At 47.3% G+C, this 24,953-nt stretch overlaps 2 protein-coding genes and 1 long non-coding RNA gene across 8 annotated transcripts in view; 2 read left to right on the forward strand and 1 right to left on the reverse strand.

Moving 5' to 3' along the window:
• Nucleotides 1-3,964, reverse strand: LOC129629167 (uncharacterized). The gene is made up of 3 exons (XR_008703077.1): nucleotides 3,865-3,964; nucleotides 2,674-2,764; nucleotides 1-94 (listed from the first exon to the last, which is right to left on the reverse strand). It is a non-coding gene; the product is annotated as an uncharacterized LOC129629167 (long non-coding RNA).
• Nucleotides 1-19,387, forward strand: part of RNF121 (ring finger protein 121) — a 79,742-nt gene extending 60,355 nt beyond the window's left edge. For all 6 annotated transcript variants that reach the window (XM_055548966.1, XM_055548969.1, XM_055548968.1 and 3 more), the window contains 4 exons: nucleotides 1,451-1,571; nucleotides 16,788-16,921; nucleotides 17,567-17,668; nucleotides 19,034-19,387. In XM_055548966.1, the coding sequence (XP_055404941.1) occupies nucleotides 1,451-1,571; nucleotides 16,788-16,921; nucleotides 17,567-17,668; nucleotides 19,034-19,154 (478 nt within the window). In that variant the 3' untranslated portion in view covers nucleotides 19,155-19,387. The remainder of the gene's footprint in view (nucleotides 1-1,450; nucleotides 1,572-16,787; nucleotides 16,922-17,566; nucleotides 17,669-19,033) is intronic.
• IL18BP (interleukin 18 binding protein) lies at nucleotides 1,451-24,738 on the forward strand. Its single transcript, XM_055548975.1, has 6 exons — nucleotides 1,451-1,571; nucleotides 22,696-22,781; nucleotides 23,118-23,318; nucleotides 23,917-24,040; nucleotides 24,122-24,269; nucleotides 24,462-24,738. Exons 2-6 carry the CDS (start codon nucleotides 22,754-22,756, stop codon nucleotides 24,588-24,590), a joined length of 630 nt encoding a protein of 209 aa, XP_055404950.1. The 5' UTR covers nucleotides 1,451-1,571; nucleotides 22,696-22,753; the 3' UTR covers nucleotides 24,591-24,738.
• The last annotated feature ends 215 nt before the right edge of the window (nucleotides 24,739-24,953 follow it).

The raw sequence follows: 24,953 nt of genomic DNA on the forward strand, positions 1-24,953 counted from the left end.
TGTAGGCAGGAGTTTCTGATACTGAAAGATGTCAGTCCTACTTTATATAGTGAGAGGACAACCACGGAATTCTTCCTTCCAGGTGTAGTACAGGCTGAAAGAATAAACAGGTGCCACAGATCTTTATAGGAATTTATCAGTGAAGAGTCATCAGTTCTCATCAAAGAAAACCCAGGTATTTCCAGATAGCTTCCTAACCTTTGTGATTAAAAAAGTAAAAACCAAGATTCTCCTTGTTTTATGTTATGTTTTTAAAGGTATTTACTCTAGAATTATAATTTCTACTTTGATAAACTACATAAGGAGGAAAATATACTTGAGAATCTTGACCATTTTTATGATGCTAATTAGTTAATTGGTATAAGACCATGATATCAAATTAGTATGTTAAATATTACAAGCTTGGTGGGCAAATTCAACTTTCTGAGAGAAATGTAATTTACATTCTTAAGTGAATACATTCAGTTCTTCATACAAATGTTTTAACAAAGATAGTTTTCTTTAATAAACACTTAAAGACTCAAGTTTGCAAATTATTGGTCCGTGAAATCACTAAAACAAGCTTCCTAATACAGGCATGTTGTCCTTAGTAAGAAGACTTGAACCAAAATTTAACTTTGGTGACATGATACAGAATATGTGTAGTTGCAACTTAAAAATTGTATGTAACGGGTATGTGTATATTTACTAACCGTATCTTTCTTTTCTAAAGCTGTGGTTAGAAAGCTTTTTTTTTGTAAAAGGCCAAGTATTTTCGGTTTCATGGGACAAAAGGCAAGATCTAGGATGGTTTCTAGGTATTTACATAACAAGAGAGAAAAACGCCTCCCTGCCCCATATATTTGTCTGGGTGAACTGTCTCAGATGGTGGGCGTTCTTTGTGTCCACTTGCCATCAGGTGAAACATTCTCTAAAGGAGGGGCCTGATGGGGGTGGGTGAGCACTGGGATCAGTTTCAGTCTGCTCCTGTGACACCCAGAACCTGCTGTGCTCTTCCCTCCTTTTGGAGGGCTTGGCCATTTCAATTTAGGCAACTTGCTGGAGGAGAGGCAATTCATTAGTGAGTTGCTGACTTCCAGACCGAAAATCCCACTGTTTGGTGTGTAGTGGTTGCCAGTGGTGGAGTCCCCAATGTGTAAATGCGAACCAGAACAGAGCCTAGGCTGCTGCAAGGCATGGTCATCAGTCACAGGAGGCAGGCACTGGAAACCCTGTGAGGAAATGGGCAGAAGGGGATACTCTGTCTTGGTCTTCACAGCTTCCAGTCCTAGCCTGTCAGGAGGTGCCCACAGACCATATGCAATCAGGTTGGACTTGGTTTTAGTTTGTCAATACTTGCTCTACTCTTGAGGCTTCCAATTTTAGGTGCTGTCTTATGTGTCCCAGGGTAGTAATGCAAAGCAAGTGCATCTCAGGGCAAGTCTTACAGGCCATACTGCTTCCCTTACAGGATCAAACCTGAAGATGCTATGGACTTTGGCATTTCTCTCCTCTTCTATGGCCTCTACTATGGTGTTCTTGAGCGGGACTTTGCAGAAATGTGTGCAGACTACATGGCATCGACCATAGGGGTGAGTTCACCTGGGCTTTTATTACTGCCTCCTGCCATCTTCAAAGAGTTCAGGATAGCATCACTTGTTTGATGGAAGAGATAAGCCTTACAAAATCCTTCAAGATGTGAGTGGTTATATATGGAGATTTCCTCTTTAAAATTTGGAAAGCTGGATCTCAGAGGTACCCCGGAATTTTTAACTCTAAGCCATAAGGTAAAAATCACTTTACCCTACAGGAAGTTGAGAGTCACTCAACAGATAATTATTTAATGTCTCCTGTGTCCTTAAGCACATCTAATGTGCTTAGATTAGAAAGGTGTACAAAAATAAACTTGAGTATTGCCCAAATGGAGTTTATTGTCGAGAGAGATGGGTATTAATTTAAAACACCAATAAATTATATATGATACATTCATTATATATTCATAATAATATATTATGAAATTATATTATTAGAAATTGTAACTAATAAATATTATCAAGGGATATTCATGATACTATTAACAAATACATCATTTGACCTAGTCTTGCGGCTCAACGGTGCCTTCCCTGATGTGACTTTTGAGCTGACCTGAACAATGAGTGGGAGTTAACCAGATGAAGTGAAAAGTGAAGTGTGTACCAGGTAGAGGAAATAGCATGTATAAGAGGCCTGTAGTGGGAGAAAAGGTGAGAACTTTGAGGAACTAAGGCTAACGTGGTTGTGGGGCTGAATTATAGTGGAAGTGTCTAGAGAAATAAAGGCTAGACTAGAAAAACCCATATAGGCCAAATGAAAGATTGTGATTTTTATACTAAAAATACTAAGGGTCTAAGGTAGAAAATGGTGTCATCAGATTTGCACTTGGAAAAGTTCATTCTGGCTTTTTGGATAGAGAACAGATGGGAGGGGGGTCCACAGATCCACAGATCAGCGTGACCCACTATGACTATTTAAAGAGACAGTTGCAATAGTTTGTGCAAGATGAAGGCAGCTTGGATTAGTGTAGAGATGGTGAAAAGGGACAGAAGTAGACTGAGAGGTATTTTGGAGGTAAGTTTGACAGGACTTGGATATAGATTGGTTCTGGGGACTGAAGGAAAAAACAGGAAGAAAAGAAAGGTAGGTACCGAAGCTGACATTTCTGACTCAAGCAACTCCTCGGATCCTTCACTGAGATAGGAAATGCTGTGAGAGGACCAGGTGGAGACCATGCAAAGATTCTTCAAGCCTAAAATATAGATAAAGTAACAGTCAGTCTAAGAAACCCAACTCAGTATCCTTAACTCCTTTTTTTCCACAATGGAAATATGTTTGTTGTTCTGTTGTTTGTAAAAATAGTGAGTTCTTTTTGTAATTGTGTGAACAACACAGAAGTGCTCCCCATCTTGGTATCATTCCATTAGACCCCACCCCAAGAAGAAATATTTCCAACTTTAATAGACATTTCTCCAGTTTCTGTGCTGAAATAATTGTGACTCTGATGTGTGGGGACTGAAGGGCATTCCAAAGTTCTTTCTAGGTCGAAGTCTGGCAAGTTGGAGAGAAGCTCTAGAACATCAGGGAAGTGGGTTCTCCTGGTTCCTCCACATACAAGTCCTGGCTTTTAGCCAGGAGATATCAATGGAGACCAATTGAAAAGAACAAGAAAGGCTTGGCACTGACTTCATGTGAGGCACTTCAGGACCTCTTGCTGAGCTTGTGGCAGTTTTGCAGGTGGGGACCTCTTGGCTGTGCAAATTTGTATATCATAGCTACTGTGATCTCATTTGTGCCTTGGGCTGGTAGGCTTAGGGCAATTCAGGTTAAACAGAAGATACAGCTATCGATAACCTTGGGTGTGTGTGCTAGTCACTCAGTCATACCCAATTCTTTGTGATCCCATGGACCGGAGTCTGCCAGGCTCCTCTGTCCGTGGAATTTACCAGTCAAGAATACTGAAGTGAGTTGCCATTCCTACTCAAAGGGTTCTTCCCGACCCAGGGATTGAATCTGCATCTCTTGTGTCTCCTGCATTGTCAGGCAGATTCTTTACCACTGTCCCACCTGGGAAGCCCTATCACCTTGTGTAATGTCAACCAAGTACAGTTTTGGGTCTGGAACTTTGTGTCCCAGTATCATGGGACTCTTTTATTTTTCCTGTAATGGATTAAATAGAAAACAAAGTATATTGGGTCACTTTATAGACAGCCTATTGGATTCTTTTCTGAACAGCTGTGTCATGTTTTAACAGCATCTCACTTTCTCTTATTTAGTTGTGTCTTCAGCTGTTCATTCAACTAGTTCACTCCCTGAAGAGATTTTCAGACCCTAGATTGTCTAATTACTCACTTTACTTTCAGCAGCAGCTGTTCACTAAAACTGTTTCCTTCGGTGGCACAGCCAGCTTTTCAGAGTGTCTCTTACTGGAATCCTGTCCTTTACTCTCTAGTGATTTCTTCTTCTTTTTCTGTTTTTACAGGACCAATTCTCTGATTTTCCCAAGTAGTTGCCAACTTTATCTCAAGGTTATTATCAGCTGCCAATTTAAATATAGCCTTTATTCCCTCCCAGGTGGGTCCCTAATGACTAATCTGCAGAATCCCTTTTCTGTCCAGATGGAGCTAAGCTCAGAATTAATTGATCACCAAATTAGCATCACTCGAGTACTCTTGCCTGGAAAATCCCATGGATGGAGGAGCCTGGTGGGCAGCAGTCCATGGGGTCGCTAGAGTCGGACACGACTGAGCAACTTCACTTTCACTTTTCACTTTCATGCATTGGAGAAGGAAATGGCAACCCACTCCAGTGTTCTTGCTTGGAGAATCCCAGGGACGGGGGAGCCTGGTGGGCTGCCATCTATGGGGTCGCACAGAGTCGGACACGACTGAAGTGACTTAGCAGGAGCAGCAGCTGGGAGATGGAGTTATTACATTGGCCTCTGCAAGATGGGATTTGACTTGGGCCTCTTCCCATGTTCTTGGGAAGAATTATTGGGTACTTCAGTGATTGTAAATGATAATCCCTCATAAGATAATTCCCTGCTGCTGCTGATGTTGCTGCTGCTGCTAAGTCCCTTCAGTCGTGTCCGACTCTGCGACCCCAGAGACAGCAGCCCATCAGGCTTCCCCGTCCCTGGGATTCTCCAGGCAAGAACACTGGAGTGAGTTGCCATTTCCTTCTCCAATGCATGAAAGTGTAACGTGAAAGTGAAGTTGCTCAGTCGTGTCCGACTCTAGCGACCCCATGGACTGCAGCCCACCAGGCTCCTCCATCCACAGGATTTTCCAGGCAAAAGTACTGGAGTGGGGTGCCATTGCCTTCTCCAAGATAATTCCCTAATAACGATAAATTCCAGCTTCACCAGGAGACCTGGTGGGAGAATTTCTCGTTAGGGTGGAGAGTGCCTCATTCTCCTTCCTTTCATGGGATGCCACTAGTTACCCCCACCACTCCATGATAACAGTCTGTCCCAAGGGTAAACCACATACCTCACTGTACCTCTTAGCACAGAGTTGAGGATAAGAGTGCGAAAATAAAGTGTTAGCATCTTTACCAGGCGGCCTGCTCTCCAGGGCTTTTAGACCCTGCCTCATCCATCTCGGCCTGTGTCAGTGTACTGGGTGTCATCTTAGCACCCACAACCTGGAATCCACACCTGGACAGCGACTGTCCTCCAGATGCCAACACCCAGAGCCTGTGTTCTTGACAAAAATAGTGCTGCCCCTCCTTTATTCCACAGGCTAATCTTCTGAATCCTAGTATCTTACCTGATAGCTACCTCTCCCTAAGTAATTGACATTGAGAATGGCTTTCCCTTTCAGAGGAGCCACTCTATCCAACTGTCTCTTTCAGAGGAGTCACTTTGAAAACTCCCATCCAACAGAATGTGACCTTGCTGATCCTAACTATGGACAAGCAGTTTGCTATTTCCCCAGGGTCCCATCCTGGAGGTCATAGGAATACTAGGATGGCCTGTGATAGTACCGGGTGAGTCACCAGGAGTTCATTGATTTGTTGTTTTCCAATTTTCTTCGTAAATATTGCTGAGATTTAGTAACAGGTCTTCTGCTAGGGCTCAGGATGCCAGCAGATTAGATCAGATAGGAATGTGGGAGAAGAGACTCCAACATGAGATTAAAGGGATCTATCTTAGAGTTCTTTCTAACCCTGAGAATTTCAGGACTGTTATTATTTCTGCCCACTTTGGTCAGATGGGCCTTGGTCTTCTCAGGAACACATAGGCCCCTGAACCATGACAGCCTGAATTTCAAGAATAGTCCTGGGGCTTCCCTGGTGGTGCAGTGGTTAAAAATCCACATGGCTTTGCAGAGGATACAGATTTGCTCTCTGGCCCAGGAAGATTCTACATTCCGCAGGGCAACTAAGCCACTGTGCAACAACTACTGAGCCCATGCACACCTAGAGCCTGTGCTCTGCAAGAAGATAAGCCACCGCAGTGAGATGAGAAGTCCAAGAGCTGCCACTGTAGAGCAGCCCCCGCTCACCACAACTGGAGAAAGCCCATGTGCAGCAACAAAGATCCAGCACAGCCAAAAAATTTAAAACATAAATAAAGAAGTTAAAAAAAGAGAATATCTGTGGTCTCAAAGCCAGAATCTGACCAGAGCTTTGGGGAGGGTAATTTGAGGAAGTCAAGAGACAGCAGCTTTCAACTCATTCATTTATTTATTCAAGCAACAGTTATTTATCAGTAGTCTACAGTGCACAGAATGTGACCAAGTACAGCCTGTACTAGCTTCATTGCTCACTTTCAATAGCAGCCCTAGTTGTTTTTTTAAAAAACTGCTAAAAATACACATACCATCTTAACCATTTTGAAGTGTACAGTTCAGTAGCATTAATACATTTACATTGTTCTTCAACTGTCACCATCATCCATCTATAGAACTTTTCATTTTGCAAAACTGAAGCTTTATACTCATTTAACAATAATTCCCTAATCCCCGCTCTCCCCAGCCCCTGGCAACAGTCATTCTGTCTGTCTCTATGAATTTGACCACTTTAGATACCTCTCATAAGTGAACTCATATGCAATATTTGTCTTTTGTGACTGGCTTATTTCAGTTAGCATAGTATCCTCAAGGTTTACCTTTGTTATGGCATGTCAGAATTTCCTTCCTTTTTAAGGCTACATAATATTTCACTTTGTATATATATATACCACATTTTCAGTTCTATTTATTTTTTCATAGTCTTTTGTATATTTGGTGATCACAGCTTCTATCCCAAAGAGTCATAGTTGATTTTGGAGCTGTACCAGTCAGGAACTAGGTCTGATTCATCTCTTAGTCCCCCTCTGGGAGTGGTTTGACCTAAAAAAAAAAATCTGTGATTAATTTATTTCACAATTCCTAGAAATAAAACTATGACATTTTATAGTTGTATTAAGCATTCTTAACTCCTTTTACAGTATTCTACGCTACTACTCTCTTTAGTTAGTGTAGAGTCGGACACGACTGAGCGACTTCACTTTCACTTTTCACTTTCATGCAATGGAAATGGCAACCCACTCCAGTGTTCTTGCCTGGAGAATCCCAGGGACGGGGGAGCCTGCTGGGCTGCTGTCTCTGGGGTCGCACAGACTCGGACACGACTGAAGCGACTTAGCTGCAGCAGCAGCAGCTCTTTGTTTTGCCTCACTTGGAGAAATTTGTAACTGTTTTGTTGAGTCAGTTGATTCAAGGGACTCTTGGATGAAGTCTGTGTTTTCCAGCTGGTTACTGTGAGGTCATAAGCTTGTGATAGCCACTCAGTTTAGTTTCCATTCACACCCGAAAGTCATGGAGGGGTGGGGCAATGGCCATTGGGAAATAAGCTTATTTCTGGGACTTCCTCCTCTGTGGGATTGATTAGCAGGCAGGGTAGCAACATATTGTGCTGCATTGGGCCTGGTGTCCTAGCTCACATTTTCTGTCTCCTGAGCAAATTGCTGTGCCTCAGGCTTCCTACTTCCTGGAGGCTCAGCAGCCCCAGATAATATGAGGACAGGGCTGGCTACCCATTCATCTGACTTGAAGTAGTAGTGTAAAGAGCTGGGGGGTCAGAGTCAGACAGACTTGGTTTCAGATTCTCCTCCACTTTTAATTATCTATATACTCTTAAGTAAGTTGCTTTACCTTTCTGATCATCTTTTCTTAGCTGTAATAATATTGTCAGCCTTATAGAATTGTGGTAAGGAACAGATGGGTTAATGTCAAGCACTTTGCAGACTAGCCAGGCCCATGGCAGACACTCAGATGGTGATGATGATAGCAACTGCTGTTACCTACTGTACAGTCCTCCTGTGCTACATATTTTATATTTAATCAACTGGAGCACAGGGCCCTTGTAGACTTTGTATCTTCATCATACTCAACACATAAAGCAAGCCAGACAGATCATTAACCACGAGTGCCAGTTCTCTCTTGATGCTATCTTTTGTCTGAAATCACCTTCAACCACTCTGTGGTATGGAATTTCCTCCTCTATAATCCTGGAAATGGGTATTTTATTCACTTTTTCAGCAAGTATTTCTGAAGCCATCTTGAACTGACAGGGAGCCAGCTGAGCCCTGCCACCAACTCTCTGGCCTCGAGTGAGGCTCTGCTCCCTGGCCATTAATCTCCTCACTAGTTGAGGGGATGGACCAGAAGAGCCCTTGAGGCTGTCGTGGCACACGTTTCCTGTGATGGTCAATGGTGTGGATTGGAACTCCTGTATCCTGAGCCCCTACTACAGACAAGCTCCTGTGCAAAAGGAGAAATCTGACTGTTCATCGGGAGCGCACCCTCTCCCACTTTGAGTAACCTCTGTTTCAAACCTCCACTCTTAAACCTCTAATACCCCTTCCCTCTGCCCTTCATTCTCAGCAGATGATCTTGCCTCCTATTTTCCTGAGAAACTAGAAACCAAACAGGACTTCCCCCCAATTCCTGACATGGTACCTGTAGACCCACTTCTGTTTGCACCTGTCTTCTCCTCCCCTCCAGGAACAGTGGAGTAAGTGTCCTCTCCTCCATCAGAGACCAGCTCTACCTGTGCTCTAGATTCCACACCTCCTGCCTTCCCAGGGACCTGGTGTACCACTGACTTCCTTTCTCACCTAGGACTTCAACTTCTCCCTCTGCTGGGTTCTTGCCTATTAATCATTTAAATATTCTGTTTGAAAAAATGTCCTTTCTTTGACACACTTTCTCTAGCTACTGAGCCATTTCCTGTCATTGACAGTTAAATTTGTGGAAAGTTTCTGTTTCCTTTTTGATTACCTTTCACTTACTTTCTGGTCTATTCTAATTGACCTCAAGTCATACCCTTTTTATGCAGTGACTCTTACTCAGATCACCAGGGACTGTATGTCACTTATTCTGGGGGATTGATTATGATCTCAGCAGTCAACAGCACAGTTGACTCAGCACTTATTTCTTCTTAAAAAGGGGTCCCCCCCCCCCCGCCCCTGCCTCCTAACAGTGGCTTTTGTGACATTACCCTGTCCTGGTTTTCTTTCTCTGTGATATTTTCTGTCTTCTCTGCTAATTTTCATTCCCCTTAAATGTTACTGTTCCTATGAGCTCAAGGTGAAACCATCTTCTCTATTCTTCACTAGTTATTTCCTTTCTTTTTCCATGAATTCCAGATCTGTAATCCAGAACTCTATTCTGAACTCCAGGCCTTTCCTAGTCAGCTGTCTCTTTGGTATCAACAATTGGTCCACTTCTCCCAATTTTTATTGCCATCAAATTAGCCCAAGTTATCACCTGAACATGGGAGAAGGAAATGGCAACCCACTCCAGTATTCTTGCCTAGAGAATCCTGTGGACAGAGGAGCCTTGGTGGGCTGCTGTCCATGGGGTCGCACAGAGTCGGACAGGACTGAAGCGACTTAGCATAGCATAGCGTATCACCTGAGCATAGGCCCCATTATCCGTTGCATTTAAAATATTGTAACTGTCTCTTAGCTGGTCTCACTGAATCCATTTTGGCCTTGTCTCCAATCCATTTTTCTCATGGAAGATCGAGTGATCTTTTAAACAGTACAAGTCTAAAATAAAGCCTTTAGATGACTTCTCATTTAAAGTCCAAAGTCCTCCATTTTGGCCTTAAGGACTTACTGTTTTCCTCTTTCTTACAGACTTCTTTCAGTTTCTCAAGTGCATCAGGTTCTCCCTGCCCCTGGCCTCCTCTTGTCACTTCTGCCTGTCTTCATCTCACTAACTTGACTCACGTTTCACCTCTCAGCCTAAAATGCCACTCCTCTGAGGAAGCCTCCTCAGATGACCTCGGCTTAGTTAGGAGACCCCTTCATTGCAGTGTTCTGTGATAGCCCTTTGAACACCTCTTAGTTAACTAATTCTTATTTTAGCCTTCTAAGTAATTAGTTCTCATTTTATGTACATTTAAAACAAATTTTATTGGAGTATAGTTGACTTACAGTGTTGGGTTAATTTCTTCTGTACAACACAGTGACTCAGTTATATATATGTGTGTGTGTGTGTGTGTGTGTGTGTGTGTATTCTTTTTCATATTTTTTCCATTGTGGTTTGTCACAGGATGTTGACTATAGTCCCCTGTGCTATACAGTAGGACTTTGTTGTTTAGTCTTCCTATATATAATAGCTTGACTCTGATAATACCAAAGTCCCATGCCCTCCCTCCTCTATCCTCCCTACTCCTTGGCAACCACAAGTCTCTTCTCTATGTCTGTGAGTCAGTTTTTGTTTTGTAGATACATTGATTTGTATCGTATTTTACACTCCACATATAAGTTTTATTATATGGTATTTCTCTTTCTTTTTCTGCCTTACTTCACTTAGTATGGTAATCTCTAGGTCCATCCTAGAGATTGCTGTAAATGGCATTGTTTAGTTCTTTTTGATTGCTGAGTAATATTCCATTGTGTATATATACCATATTTTCTTTATCCATTCATCTGTTGATGGATATTAAGGTTGTTTCTATGTCTTGGCTATTGTAAATAGTGCTGCTATCGACATAGGGTTGCATGTATCTTTTTGAATTGTAGTTTTATCTGGTATATGCCCAGGAGTGGGATTGCTGGATCACATGGCAACTCTATTTTTATTTTTTGAGGAGCCTCCATACTCTTTTCCTTAGTGGTTGCACCAATTTATATTCTCACCAACAGTGTAAGAGCATTCCCTTCTCTCCACACACTGTCCAGCTTTTACTGTTTGTAGATTTTTTTGATGATGGCCATTCTGACTGATGTGAGGTGATACCTCATTATAGTTTTGATTTGAGCAAAGATCAAATTGCCAACAATGATGTGCTGGATCATCAAAAAAGCAAGAGAGTTCCAGAAAAACATCTATTTCTGCTTTATTGACTCTGCCAAATCCTTTGACTGTGTGGATCACAATAAACTGTGGAAAATTCTGAAAGAAATGGGAATACCAGACCACCTGACCTGCCTCTTGAGAAACCTATATGCAGGTCAGGAAGCAACAGTTAGAACTGGACTTGGAACAACAGACTGGTTCCAAATAGGGAAAGGAGTACGTCAAGGCTATATATTGTCACCCTGCTTATTTAACTTCAATGCAAAGTACATCATGAGAAACGCTGGACTGGAAGAAGCACGAGCTGGAATCAAGATTGCTGGGAGAAATATCAATAACCTCAGATATGCAGATGACACCACCCTTATGGCAGAAGGTGAAGAAGAACTAAAAAGCCTCTTGATGAAAGTGAAGGAGGAGAGTGAAAAAGTTGGCTTAAAGCTCAACATTCAGAAAACGAAGATCATGGCATCTGGTTCCATCACTTCATGGGAGATAGATGGGGAAACAGTGGAAACAGTGTCAGACTTTATTTTTTTGATCTCCAGAATCACTGCAGATGGTGACTGCAGCCATGAAATTAAAAGACACTTACTCCTTGGAAGGAAAGTTATGACCAACCTAGATAGCATATTCAAAAGCAGAGACATTACTTTGCCAACAAAGGTCCGTCTAGTCAAGGCTATGGTTTTTCCTGTGGTCATGTATGGATGTGAGAGTTGGACTGTGAAGAAAGCTGAGCGCTGAAGAATTGATGCTTTTGAACTGTGGTGTTGGAGAAGACTCTTGAGAGTCCCTAGGACTGCAAGGAGATCCAACCGGTCCATTCTAAAGGAGATTAGCCCTGGGTGTTCTTTGGAAAGAATGATGCTAAAGCTGAAATTCCAGTACTTTGGCCACCTCATGCAAAGAGTTGACTCATTGGAGAAGACTCTGATGCTGGGAGGGATTGGGGGCAAGAGGAGAAGGGGACAACGGAGGATGAGATGGCTGGATGGCATCACCGACTCGATGGACGTGAGTTTGAGTGAACTCCGGGAGTTGGTGATGGACAAGGAGGCCTGACGTGCTGTGATTCATGGGGTCGCAGAGTCGGACACGACTGAGCGACTGAACTGAACTGAACTGAATAATTAGCGGTGTTGAGTACCTTTTCATATGCCTGTTGGTCATCTGTATATCTTCTTTGGAGAAATGTCTGTTAAGGTCTTCTGCCCATTTTTCCATTGGACTGTTTGGTTTTTTGTTCTTGAGTTGTATGAGCTGTTTGTATTTTTTGGAAATCAAGCCCTGTTGGTCACATCATTTGCAAATATTTTTTCCCATTCCATAGGTTGTCTTTTTTTTTTTTTAATAGTTTCCTTTGCTATGCAAAAGCTGGTATAAGTTTAAAGGATGGTATAAGTTTAAGCCACATTTTTTTTGTTTTTATTTCTGTTGCCTTGAGAGAGGGACCTAAGCATACATTGTTATGATTTATGTCAGAATATTTGCCTTTGATCTCTGCTAGGAGTTTTATGGTGTCATATCTTATGTTTAAGTCTGTAAGCTGTTTTGAGTTTATTTTTGTGCATGGTGTGAGGGTGTGTTCTAACTTCATTGATTTACATACGGCTGTTCAGGTTTCCCAGCACCACTTGCTGAAGAGACTGTCTTTTTTACATTTTATATTATTGCCTCCTTTGTTGAAGATTAATTGACTGTTGGTATGTGGGTTTTTTCTGGGCTCCCTGTTCTGTTTCGTTGATCTATATATGTCTGTTTTTGTGGTAATGGGAACCTGTTTTGATTATTATAGCTTTATAGTATTGCCTAAAGTCTAAGAGTGTTATATCTCCTGCTTTGTTGTTTTTCCTCAGGATTGCTTTGGCAATTCTGGGTCTTTTATGGTTCCATGTAAGTATTAGGATCATTTGTTCTAGTTCTGTGAAAAATGTCATGGGTAATTTGATAGGGATCTCATTACATTTGTAGATTGCTTTGAGTAGTATGGCCATTAAATGCCAGTCTCCCCTTGCTGTAGGTTTCCTGAAGACAGAGGCCAGGTCTGTGTTTTTCCAACATTATAGCCCAAGACATAGTCCAGTGACTGGTACCTAGTAGGTACCCAGTATATCTGACGGAAGGAAGGAAGAGTTTGAGTGGCTTGCTCAAGATCATCAAGATAGTAAGTGACAGAGGATGGAAATGCAGTCTGTCCTGACAAACTGTGTGGCCCCTTGAGCCCTTTCCACACTGAGGCATCAGGCTCTTGAGGTTAAACCAGAATCTTCCTCCCTGTACTTTACCTTACTCAGCCCGAGGGCCTCCTTATGCAGTCTCAGTGGGCTCTGCGAACTGTTGGTTGCTGGGACCTTCCTGACTTGACAGACTCATCTGATGACTTTGTTGAAACATTGTGGGATTTGACCCTGCTGGCCTGTCGCTACATTAGCTCGCAGGGAGAATGGAGAAGCTAGAGGCCTAATATAGAACTTTGCCTCAGTGTCCCTCCTACTCTCATCACCTCATGCAGGTTCTCTCTGATGCTGTATCCCTGCCCCAGTATCCGGGGCAGAACTTGGAGTGGTTTGAGGTTAAGTTCTTCCTCAGAGCTCTCCTGTCCTGAGTTGGAGGGTTCCCCTTTCTCACTGCTGATGCCATGGGCCAGAATGAGTGGTGGTGTTCCTGTGCTGCACAAGTGTGCAAGGATTTGGTGCCAGAGCTGGGCTCAGACTTCTTGGTCTCTCTTCTCGCCGTTCAGTTGATGTGCCTAGAAATACTCAGGCAGGCACATTCAGAGCCGTCAGCCTCTTGAACTCTGGTGGAGTCTCTCTCAGAGGTCCCCTCAGCACAAACATTCAGATTCCTGCTTTGGAGAATTGCAGCTAGTGGGCTCCCATGGGTTTGGCTTCACCCTAACTCTCACTGGTGGCTCAGAGGTTAAAAAGCGTCTGCCTCCAGTGCGGGAGACCCAGGTTTGATCCCTTGGTCGGGAAGATCCCCTGGAGAAGGAAATGGCAACCCACTCCAGTATTCTTGCCTGGAGAGTCCCATGGACAGAGGAGCCTTGTAGGCTATAGTCCATGGGGTCGCAAAGAGTCAGACATGACTGAGCGACTTCACTTTCACTTAACTCTCACTTATCCTTTTGCACTCTAGATACACAAATCAGAACCTTTTGAATTATTGGCCCTCACTGACCTAAGTAGCTGCATTTCTCCAGTGTTCAGATGTCAGTGAACATCTTGGTCAGGGGGTCTGGGTTCTCATCACAGCTAGTTTCTTTCCATCACTGGGCTTTGGTTTCCCCAGTGACGGGGCTGCTCTGGTGTCCTGTGACAGTAACAGGCTCACCTTAAGCCACTTCAGACATTCTTGCAAGACAGGGAGGGAGTGTTGAAGGCCAGAAACTCTATATTCATGGATTCTTGGGGCAGCTCTGCCCTCTACCCCTGAAAACTTTTGGAGTCAGGAGAGGCCATTTCTCAGAAGGGCTGCTTGGAGTCAGAGAAGCCGCATGTGGAGTGGAGGTCGTGGCAGACGTAGCTGTGTCTTCCCTACTCCTTGTCCCAGCTCCTTTACCCCCGCCCTTCTTCCACTGTTGTCCCTCACCCAGCTAACAGTCTGTGAAGTTTTCAGAAGACAGTTGCTTGGAAACAAAAAACAGGAAACTCGAATTAGGAAAATAACAATACAAAAAAGGCTAAGTATAATCTGTTTCCCTTTATAGGTACAGATCAAATTGTAATAATAAATACAGAAGCCTTTTAAAAAATTAATTTTACAGTTTTGCAAGATGTGAAAGTTCTGGAGATGAGCTGCAGATCAATGTGAATATACTTACTGACATTACCAAACTGTATACTTAAAAATAGTTAAGATGGTAAATTCTATGTTATGTGTGTTTTACCATCATTTTTAAGAACAAAGAAAAGAAAAAAAAACAATAGACAGTTTCAACAAAATTCAAGTCTTTTATTCTTGGGATCAAGGGGAAATGCTATGTAGCTATTGAACAATAAACCATAAGGAAGGTATGCAAAATTTTGAATTTCTGTTTGGAGCATGGAATTCCTCATTCACTGTGATTAACCATGGTAATAAATAATCTTTTAAGGTATGGGCGTACCTCTTTTTATCATGCTTTGCTTTATTGCATTTCGCAGATAATTTTTTGTTTTGCTTTTTGCAAATTGAGGGTTTAGGACACCCCTGCAGCAAGCAAGTCTGTCAGCACCATTTTCCAGCAGCCTTTGCTCACTTTGTGTCTCTGTGTTACATTTTGGTATTTCTGGCAGTGTTTTGAATTTTTTCATTATTATTTGTTATGGTGATCTGTGGTCTTGGATGTTACTGTCCTAGTTGGTTTTTAGACATAGTGCTATTGCATCCCTAGTAGTAAGTAGAAACATAACTTTTAAATGCACTGGGAAAGCAAAGAATTTGTGTGACTCACTTTATTGTGGTGTTCTGGAATGGAACCCACAATATCTCTGAGGCTTGCCTGTTATATATGTTCATTAAGGAAAATTTGAGTACAGAAAAGTAGGCAAAATAAAAAACACCCATTTATAATCCTACTACCAAGACATCACTGGTGTAAATATTCTCATACGTTTCCTTCTGACCTTTTGACTGATCTGCTTGCTTGTCTTTACATATGGTACCAATAACAGTACTGTGCCTCCAATTTTGTGCCCTGCTTTTGACACTTAATGTTGTATCTCAAGCTTCAGCTGACTCGCTGCCTATCTAGCCCCTTGAGTGGGTGCCACAGGTTATCGAGGCATCCCTCTATTGTTGGTCATTTATGGTTCTTTCCATTTCTTTGCTTGTTTTTGTTTGCCGCTTTTTTTTTCTTGATTTTTTGGGAAAATATATGTAGCATAAAATTCACCATTTTAGCCATTGTTCAGTGTGCTATTTCCAAAATTTTTGATCATCCCAAACAGAAGCAATAACCCATTTCCTCCTCCCCACCACTGGTTACCTCTATTCTATTTTCTGTCTATGAATTTGGCTATTCTAGATATTTTATAGAAATAGACTCATATATCAGTGCAATGCTTATCTTTTTGTGTCTGACTTGTTTTACTTAGCATGTTTCCAAAGTGCCTGCATGTTTTGGCATGTATCAGAACTTCGTTATTCTTGTGACTGAGTAACATTTCATTGGAGGGATAGACCCCATTTTGTCTGTCCATTCTTCTGTTGATGGACACTTGGGCTGTTTCCACCTTTTGGCTATTTGTGATTAATGCTGCTAATGAGCATTGGTGTACAAGTGTGTGGTTAGGCCTGGTTTTTATTCTTTAGGAGTATTATCTAAGAATGGAATTGCTATGTCATATGGTATTGCTGTGTTTAACTTTTTGAGAGGTTGCCAGACTCTTCACTTCTTTAGTTATAAATAACACTTAAATGAGTATCTGTATGCATGAAGCTTTTTTTGTTTTTAAAGAAATTTCTTTAAATTTCTTAAGGTGAAGTTAATGGGTTAAATGGTGTGGCAGTTTGAGACATCATGCCAAATGCTGTCCAAATGGGTTGAAGCTGTTTTACTGCTGCAACAAGTGCCTGAAAATGTCCTTGTCACCCAGCCACCATTGCACCAGGTGTTTCACTGATGTGCCTCTTGGAGAAGAGATGTCGCCCATCTGGGGGAACCACGGTGTGGCCACAGAGTGGCTTAGCTGATGTGGTTCCCTATCAGTGGCCCCGAACCCTTCTCCCTGCCGGTCTCCTGCCCTGATGCTGACCAGCCCCGTCTTCAGGTTCTGTCTGATCTGACTTCCAGCCCATCTCTGGTCTAGTCCTTTCATGCCATCTGCCCCACAGAGATGAGGATGACTGACGGTGAGATATTCTCCAGCTCGGGATCCTCCACCTGCCGTGTCACATTCTCTCCAGAAGACCCCAGGCCTCGCTGGTATCGTGCCACTTTGGTTGATTCTCACGTCTTTCCTGTCTTTTCCTCCTGCTCTTCTCTCCCAGTTCTACAGCGAGTCGGGCATGCCTACCAAACACCTCTCGGACAGTGTGTGCGCAGTGTGTGGGCAGCAGATCTTTGTGGATGTCAGTGAAGAAGGCATCATCGAGAACACGTATAGGCTGTCTTGCAATCACGTGTATCCTGCCTGGAGCTCCTGGGCTGCCTCTCTCACCACATGCACACTGCAGTCAGGGATGGAGGGGACCGTCATGACCCTGGGCATGCCATCCAGACCTTTGAGAGGAGGAGAGTCACAAGAGGCACACATCTGGGTGATGTCCTCTGATAGGGAAGCCAATCCCAGGGAGTGGAAACGGCTGCCTCCTTTGGTCTTTCTCATAGATGGGAGCCACTTGTGCGTAAGCAGTGTGTATAGCCTGGCCAGGTCAGAAGGGAGCCTCAGCTACACCAGCTGCTGCAAGATTGGGTCAGTCGCCAGGGAGGAGCATCCTCTAACTGGCTCCCTCAGTGCTGGAATCAAGTGCCCCTGAGTGGCGCCTCTGGCGTTCACCACGTCCTTACTCGGCTCCCGTTCCGTGCCGTGTGCTCTCCATTGTGCCCAGAGTGGCCCTGTAAGGCAGAGTTCATTAACCCCACTTCATGTGTGAGGAAGCAGGGCCGGAGGTGTACTCTCAGCTTGCCCAAGGCGATATAGCTGGTAAGAGATGAAGCCAGGGTTTGAACCTCCCTCCAGAGCTAGGGCCTGGACGCCGTGAAGCCCGTCATGGGGCTGGAGTGCCATCCTGGCTGCCCACCATTTCCCTTGACCAGTGGTGCTCAGATTCCACGAGTTCTGCATCCGCGGCTGGTGCATTGTGGGAAAGAAGCAGACGTGTCCCTACTGCAAAGAGAAGGTAGACCTCAAGAGGATGTTCAGCAACCCGTATCCTTTTTGGGCTCTTGCTGGGAGCGGGCAGTGGTAAGAAAGTACCAGCCTGCATCAGGCGGGTCTTGGGGTTCCCCTCCTGAGTCCTGTCTGGTAACTGCCCACCAGTCCATTTGGCTTGTCTAGGGAGGTGGGTGGGATATGGGGCAGGACCAACAGCTCAGCTTCTCCTCACCACTCAGGATCCCTCGAGGGTGAATCGGTAGTGATAGCTACTTCCTTTGCCCGCCTGCTTCCTGCGCACCTGGCGGCACTGTGCCAAGCGCTTTCCTTCTGAGGGCTCACTCGTTCTCTAGAGCCTTGTGACCTGGGTAATAGTATCCTCATTTTTACCAGTGAAACAGTTTCAAGGTTGAGTAACATTCTCAAGGTGATATAACTAACATGTGATGCCTCATCTCTGGCGGGCGGGGCTGGAGACCAGCCCTGTCCCCTCCACTTTGAACACAGGACCTGTGCTGCTCTCAGCTGCCCCTGGATCTAGGGACCTCTCCCAGTTGCCCTTTCTCTCTGTATGGGGGTTTCCTGGCCCCTGGATACTAGCCGGGCTGTGGAGGGCCTTGGTGTTCCCCTTTATGGTTCCTTGCTTGGTTCTTTTGGGGTCTAGTTCAGTAACTCCATGGTCAAGCTGAGGGTCGGGGCTTCTCTTGGTTCCCAGTACTGGGCCAGACTGTGGTTCCTGACGCCCTCAGAAGGACTCCCCACAGGCTTGTGAGGTCTGTGCTTCCCCGGAGCTGGATTCCTAGGCTCCCTCTCCAGTGTCTTTCCCGGCAGTGGGTTGTAAAGTGGAGGGAAGGGACTCCTCTCCAGGGCTGCTTGGCCTCAGCAGGGCCCCCATGTTCAGTGCGAGCCTCTCTACCAGGAGTTATCCCCTGTGACCAGCCTCTTGCTCTGCCCCTATATGCCTCTGTCCTCACACTCAACCCCTCCGTTGACCTAGAAATCTTCCCATTTTGGACAAGAACCTTCGGGTTACCTTATCTCTTTCCCCGTCTTCCCGAAGCTGTTGTCATGAGAAATCTACGGCAGTCTCAGGCTCACTGGCAGTCCCAGCTTACAGAGGGGGTCATGCAGAGCCCTCTGTGTGTATCATCCACAGAGAGCTTCATTTCACCACTCCACCCTCTGCCTTGTCTGTCTGATCCTCTGCATTGATCCCCTCTGTCCCACTTCCCTCATTCTCCAGGTTCAGACCTGTGTTCCAACATGGAGAGGTTGGGTGGGGCTTTCTAGAAAGCACCTTTCTTTGTAGGCTGATTTCTGTGAAGTGTCTGGAACATGTAGACAGACCCTCTTACCCATCCCCTAGGCCAGCCTCAGCAGCTCGAACATGTAGCCCCTTTTCTTTAACTCACTTGACAGCTGGGAGAGGCCTCATGTCATGTACGGGCAACTGCTCGACTGGCTTCGGTACTTGGTAGCATGGCAGCCTGTCATCATTGGCCTGGTGCAAGGCATCAACTATATCCTGGGCCTGGAATAGTCAGGAAGAAGAACATCCACCCACCATGGACCTCAGGGCACTCTCCTCCCTGCCCTCCAAGACCTCTTGGGTGGGAAAGACTCAGAGGGGCACTGGGCCACTCAGGACTCCTCCGGCTGTGTCCGGGCTGGGGAGGGAGGTGATGGAGAGCCAGCCGGTGGGGCTGTCAGCAGTGGGGGCTTTTTAAAAGAAAACTATTTTGATGAATATATTTAAAAACCTTTTTTATTGTGGAGCTTAGGAATTGCCCCAGTTCTTCCAGGCCTCACCTCCCTGCTTGAGCAGGGCAGGAGCAGAGCCACAACATTTTTGACGTAAAGGAGCCATCTTACCTCTGGCTGTGAGCCCCAGGCCCTGCCCCCCTCTTCTTTCCATGCGTGGGGCTCAAGCCTGGTACACTCTGTGCGGAAGGGCCAGAGAACTGTGGCCAGTGCCACTGAAGAGCACTGCGGGGTGAAGTGTCCTTCCTCCCAGCTAAGGCCACGGGCGGGCCTTCCCTGTGGGGGTGGCCATAGGCTGGTTGAGGCAAGTGGAACCTTGTCATGGCTTTTCCAGTGAAGGAAGCCCTGGGACCTCAGAATTCCCTGAGAATTTGTTGGGGAACCTTCCCCTAAGCAGGGCTTACTCAGTCAAGAACAGAGACCATCTATACAGAGCAGTGATTGAGGGCCGCTTATGCAAGCTGACGCTCTGCCCAGAAGTGGTGACATGTGCCGAACGCCACTACCACATCACTTCCTTCCCTGCAAGCCCGAGTGAGCGTGTGTGTGTGTGTGTCTGCGGTGGAGGGACTGACAGACGTGACATTTCTTCCTGTAGTCACACGTTGTTCCCTTAAAGCTGCCAGGGGATTCCCAGCTCAAGGAATATCCTCATGTTAGCCCGGTCATCCCCTGGGTTCTGCCTGGGCCCAGCAGCCTGAGTGCTGGGGTGGCTGGGAAGAGGGTCAGGGCCGGGTGAGTATGGTGTCTGAAAGGGGGTTTCAGGTAGGCCCCAGCTCTGGTCCTAGGGGTTTTGAAGGAAGTAGGAGGGCAAATTCGGGCTTTCCACGCCGGGTTCCTAGGGAATATGGCCCTTCAGGTGCAGCAGGAACCAAGCAGGGTCTTGTCATCTGTTCTTAATAAAGCTCTGTGAGCTGGGTTGGAAAGCTGAATATCCATCTTGCTTTTCTTCTTCCCACCTCTTGCCCTGCGGTCCCCGGGGCTGCCTGGCCTCTGCTGCCTTTTTGCTCTTCCCATTTGAGAGCTGGGTCCTGTGAGTGGTGGGTCCCGTCCAACATCCCTGAGTGAGATGGCCTGCTGGGCTTCTGTCCTGTCGCAGAAGGGGCCCTGGGTCATCACAGGGTGACCATCCTCACGACCTGAGGTCAGTGCCCTGCCGCAACCACCCCTCTTCCCAGTCACTCTCTTACCCAACTGTGGCTTACCCAACATGCCGCTCGCTCATGCCCATGGGCCCGTCCTCGGTGGATTGGGGCCTGCGGTCATCCTTTCACTTTTGTCCCTCCTTCACCCACATGTGGCTCAGCGGTAAAGAATTCACCTGCAATGCGGGAAATGGGGTTCAATCCGCGGGTTGGGAAGATCCCCTGGAGAAGGAAATGGCAACCCACTCCAGTTTTCTTGCCTGGAGAATTCCATGGACAGAGGAGCCTGGTGGGCTACAGTCCAGAGGGTCATAGAGTCAGACAGAACTTAGTGAATAAACCACTGCCCCCCACCCCCACATCAGGTCATGTGAGAAGCCAAGGCCAGTCTCTCCAGGGCACTCTCTCCGTCCTTCAACAGTCCTGAGTACCATGACCTCCCAGCAGCCCGACTCTGGCCTTATTTACACTCACAGGTAGAATCCTGTCTCCTGTCCCTTGCATCCCCACCCCCTTCCCCGGAGAACTGGGTCTCAGAAGCCCCGACAGTCTTGCCTCCTGACCTCCCTGCTGGAGACACTGGCGCTCCTAGGGAGGAGCTTCTCTGCGTCTTGCAGCCCAGAAGCTGCTGGGCAGGCGGTGGGGGAAGGACTGAGAAGATGTGAGTTAGAGCCCTGGAGAAGAGGAGTTGACTTTTAGTCTCCCACATCTAAATTGGAAATGTATGGTTTTTACACACACACAACACACTCACCCCTTGAGATTGCAGCCATGCTCCTGACTCATCTTCCAAACTTTATTTCATCTCTTGGCCTCCCTGGCTCTGTCTCCAGGACCCCATCCTCCTGATCCCAGACACTCAGGTCTGGTCCTTCACACCTGCTCCGTGGATCACCAGCCCTGGTCTGTCCACCCCTTGAAGCCACATGTGTGACCCTGACTTCTGTAGCTCTCTTGTTGCTCCAGCCAGTGCTGGGTGTACCCACTCTTCCCTGGAAAGCACCCTCTCCTCTCCGTAGGGCCAGTGTTCTAGCTTGTGCTCCAAGCGTGTCTGAGAGGTTCCCGTGGAGGCCGGGAAATGTAGCTCCCGTGATGGGGCTCATGTGGGGCCAGACACAGCCAAACTGAGCTGGGGAGCTCCGAAAGGGGCAGCTTCCAAAAGAGAGGGCTCTTCAGGGCTTCTTGGGATCCAGGCAAGGGGAAACTAGACTTCCTGGTGAGCTTAGATCTGTAACTCTGGCCAAGGAGCTGGGGTGACAGAAGTGAGGATTCATGGGGGTGAGGGGTGGGTGTTGGGTTGGTTGGAGGGAGTGGGGAGCCTGAGAAAGGCCAGGATGTGGATGGGCTGGTGTGAGTCTGAAATGGTCCACTTGATCCAACTTCGGGTCCCCAGTGCCTAGGACAGTTGTCCCCTTGAATATAGTGTGACTGAAGGAAGAAGCAGGAGGCCTTTTCTGTTCACATAGAAGAGCAGAGTCTTGGGATGGAGAGACTTTCATCAGTTCATGGCCCTGTGCACCCCTTGGAGGGGGAGGCTGAGGATGGTTGAAGGCTGACACCACCTGCAGAGCAGGGGGCCTGGGGGTAAGTGAGAAGGCTCACGGCCGCAGTGAGCTCCAGCTCAGCAGAAGGCACGGTGTGCAGGGACCTTCGGGACTGGGTCTAGACTGCTGTGGAGCACATGTGTCTTGCTGGTGGCCAGAGCCTATTCTAGATCCCCTGCTTAAATAAAACTGAAAGTAAGATAGGAGGGGGGCAGTGCTTTCCCAGAAGGATTTCACTGTCTATCCTGCCCTTCCCAGAACAGCTCTGGCAGCAGAATTTTCCCTCCTTTGTGACTAGGTAAGTCCCTGATCCTCTTTGGGCCTCAGTTTCCATCCTATAATGAAGCGTTTGATTGGAGTAGTGACAAGTATAATGTTGATGGTAGAAAGAGCTAGGGTGGGGATCCACCAGCTTTGTTTCTAGGGGCTGGAAGAGCTCCAGCCTGCGCTTGATGCTGGTCCTCCAGTTGACAGTTGGGACAGGTGGACAGGGCAGAGTGGACAGTGTCTGGCAGCCCCCTGAAAAGTCAGATGTAGGAAGGGGCTGTGGAGACCACAGGAAGGCTGTACTAGTCAGCCTGGAATCTGTAGGAGAACCCGTTTGTCACGGTCACCTCCCCCGCCTCCCCAGAGAGGAAGTTGTCACAGATATATAGAGCAAGGCACGGCAGCTCCTGACACAGTTCATCATGACCATGAGACAGAACTGGATTCCAGGTGGGCCCTGGGGCTGTGCATGTGCGGGTGGAAGGGGTGGGGCGCGGCCTGAGGGCAGTGAGGAACCTGACCCCAGGTGGTCCCTTCAGCTGCTGTGCTGTGGCTTTCAGCCTCTGGATGCTGTGCTCTGGCTCCATTCCAAGGTCTCCCTGTGCTCCATTCAGAGAGACAAGAGCTAGGGCTGGAGGGGTTCTTCTGCCCCACCCATTCCCAGCAGAGCCAAGAATCTGCCAGACTTAATCCTGGCAGGAGCTCCCTCTCAAGAGCAGAGCTGGGATGCCGAGCAGTCCCAGGAGGTCAGACAGCTGCTGATCTCTGTGACTGTCCTCTCCTCAGACCCCAGCCCTCTTTGGGCCCTGCTCTTCTGTGCCCACATCATCTCCCACCTGGCCAGAGCCACACCTGTGCCTCAGGCCACCACAGCTGCCTCACCTGGGATGGCAAAGGCCCCCTGCTCCTCGCGGCCGCTAGCGCTCCCAGCAGCTAAACAGTGCCCAGCGCTGACAGTGACCTGGCCAGCAGTGAAAGTCTCACTGAGTAAGCAGCTATTCCAGTGGGAGGGGAGGGCGCGGTGGTCTGAGGGCGGGCTGAGGGAACAGTGGCGCCAAGAGTGGGTTGGCCTCTGAGCACGCACCCCCCAGCCTTCTGCCACGTAGCCTGTCACCAACCGAGCAGCTCGGTTGAGCAGTGGGCATTCTCCCTCTCCCAGCCAGCATTGCGAGTTGGTGCAGGGCTCAGCTCACAGCTCCCAAGATGCTGTCACGTGGGATGGAGAGGACTCAGAACAGTCAGAGGACTCCCAGAGTCCTGACGGAGGTGGCTCCGAGCCCAGCCCTTCCTCACAGGGCCCACTTGCCCTCTGGCCTTCTCAGTTGAGCGACTGCCTACTGTGCTGCCTCCTTGGCCAGAGCTCCTAGAATCACTGAAGTTGGGTGCTAGAAACCCCGGGGCATTCTGAAGAAACAAGCTCAGGAGTCAAGGACCCAGATGAGGGACCCATCCCCAGATTCCTGTTGCTCAGCCTTTCCCTTGGACTTTGCATTCCAGATTCCTGAATCGTGGGGCAGGGCGGGCAGACCGTGGCAGAGGCGGGAGGGTCTGCTCTATAGGACTAACAGCCACATGTGCCCCTTAGATGGAACGCTGACCTTGTCCTGTACCGCCTGCAGCCGCTTTCCCCACTTCAGTATCCTCTACTGGCTGGGCAACGGCTCCTTCATCGAGCACCTCCCAGGCCGGCTGCGGGAGGGCAGCACCAGGTGAGGGCGTGGTGGTGAGGCTGGCTGGAGGCAGGCCGCTGCTGCGGTCCTCTCACAGCCTCTCCCCCTCCTCTGCTCCAGGCGGGAGTACAGGGGCAAGTGGACCCAGCTGTGGAGGCCCTTGGTGCTGGAGGAGCTGAGCCCTACCCTGCGAGATACCAACTTCTCCTGTGTTTTCATGGATCCTGGGCAGACTGTCCAGCGTCACCTTGTCCTGGCCCAGCTCTGGGTGAGGCCCAAGGGAGGGCCTCCGGGACATAAGGAGCCCTACTTCAGTGTGGGAAGGAAAGGGTGGGCTCTGCCCACAGCAGCTTCCAGCTGATGCCCACTGACTGCCCGAGCCACTCAGGCAGGAGAGACATGGCTTAGAGGGAAGTTCTTCCCACCTTGGCCCTGATGCTTGTTTGCTTCACTCCCCCAGGCTGGGCCGAAGACAAGTGTGCCCCTGCCACAGGAAGCCCCACCCTCCAGCCAGTCCCCTCTGCTGCACCATCCCGATGGTGAACCCGAGCTCCACCGCCACCTGGTTGAAACACCACCTCTTTACTGAAGTCCAGGCCACAGTCTGCATTGATTTAATATATTTGTTTCCTCTGTGGGCTCCTGGGATGCAGGCAGAGGCTGCTTCTGACCCACCGCTGTATCTGTCACCCCAGCAAGGCCCATGGGGGGGCATTCATAAACCATCTTCAACAGCAGCATCTGACGTGTGTCCAGTCACTTATCCTTTAGGCCGTCGTTCCAGCGCAGAACGTGGCTCGTGTGAGGAGGGAGCATGGAGTGAGAGAGGATGCCACTCTGAAGCTGAAGACAAAACCAGATTCAGGGACACAGGCCCTCACAAGATGCCGGCCCGTAACGCTCCTCAGGAGCAGAGGCCAGAAACAGTGGAAGATCCTGTGGCCTCAGAGAG

The sequence above is a fragment of the Bubalus kerabau genome, chromosome 15 (genome assembly GCF_029407905.1).
Source record: "Bubalus kerabau isolate K-KA32 ecotype Philippines breed swamp buffalo chromosome 15, PCC_UOA_SB_1v2, whole genome shotgun sequence".
NCBI classification, from domain to species: Eukaryota; Metazoa; Chordata; class Mammalia; order Artiodactyla; family Bovidae; genus Bubalus; species Bubalus kerabau.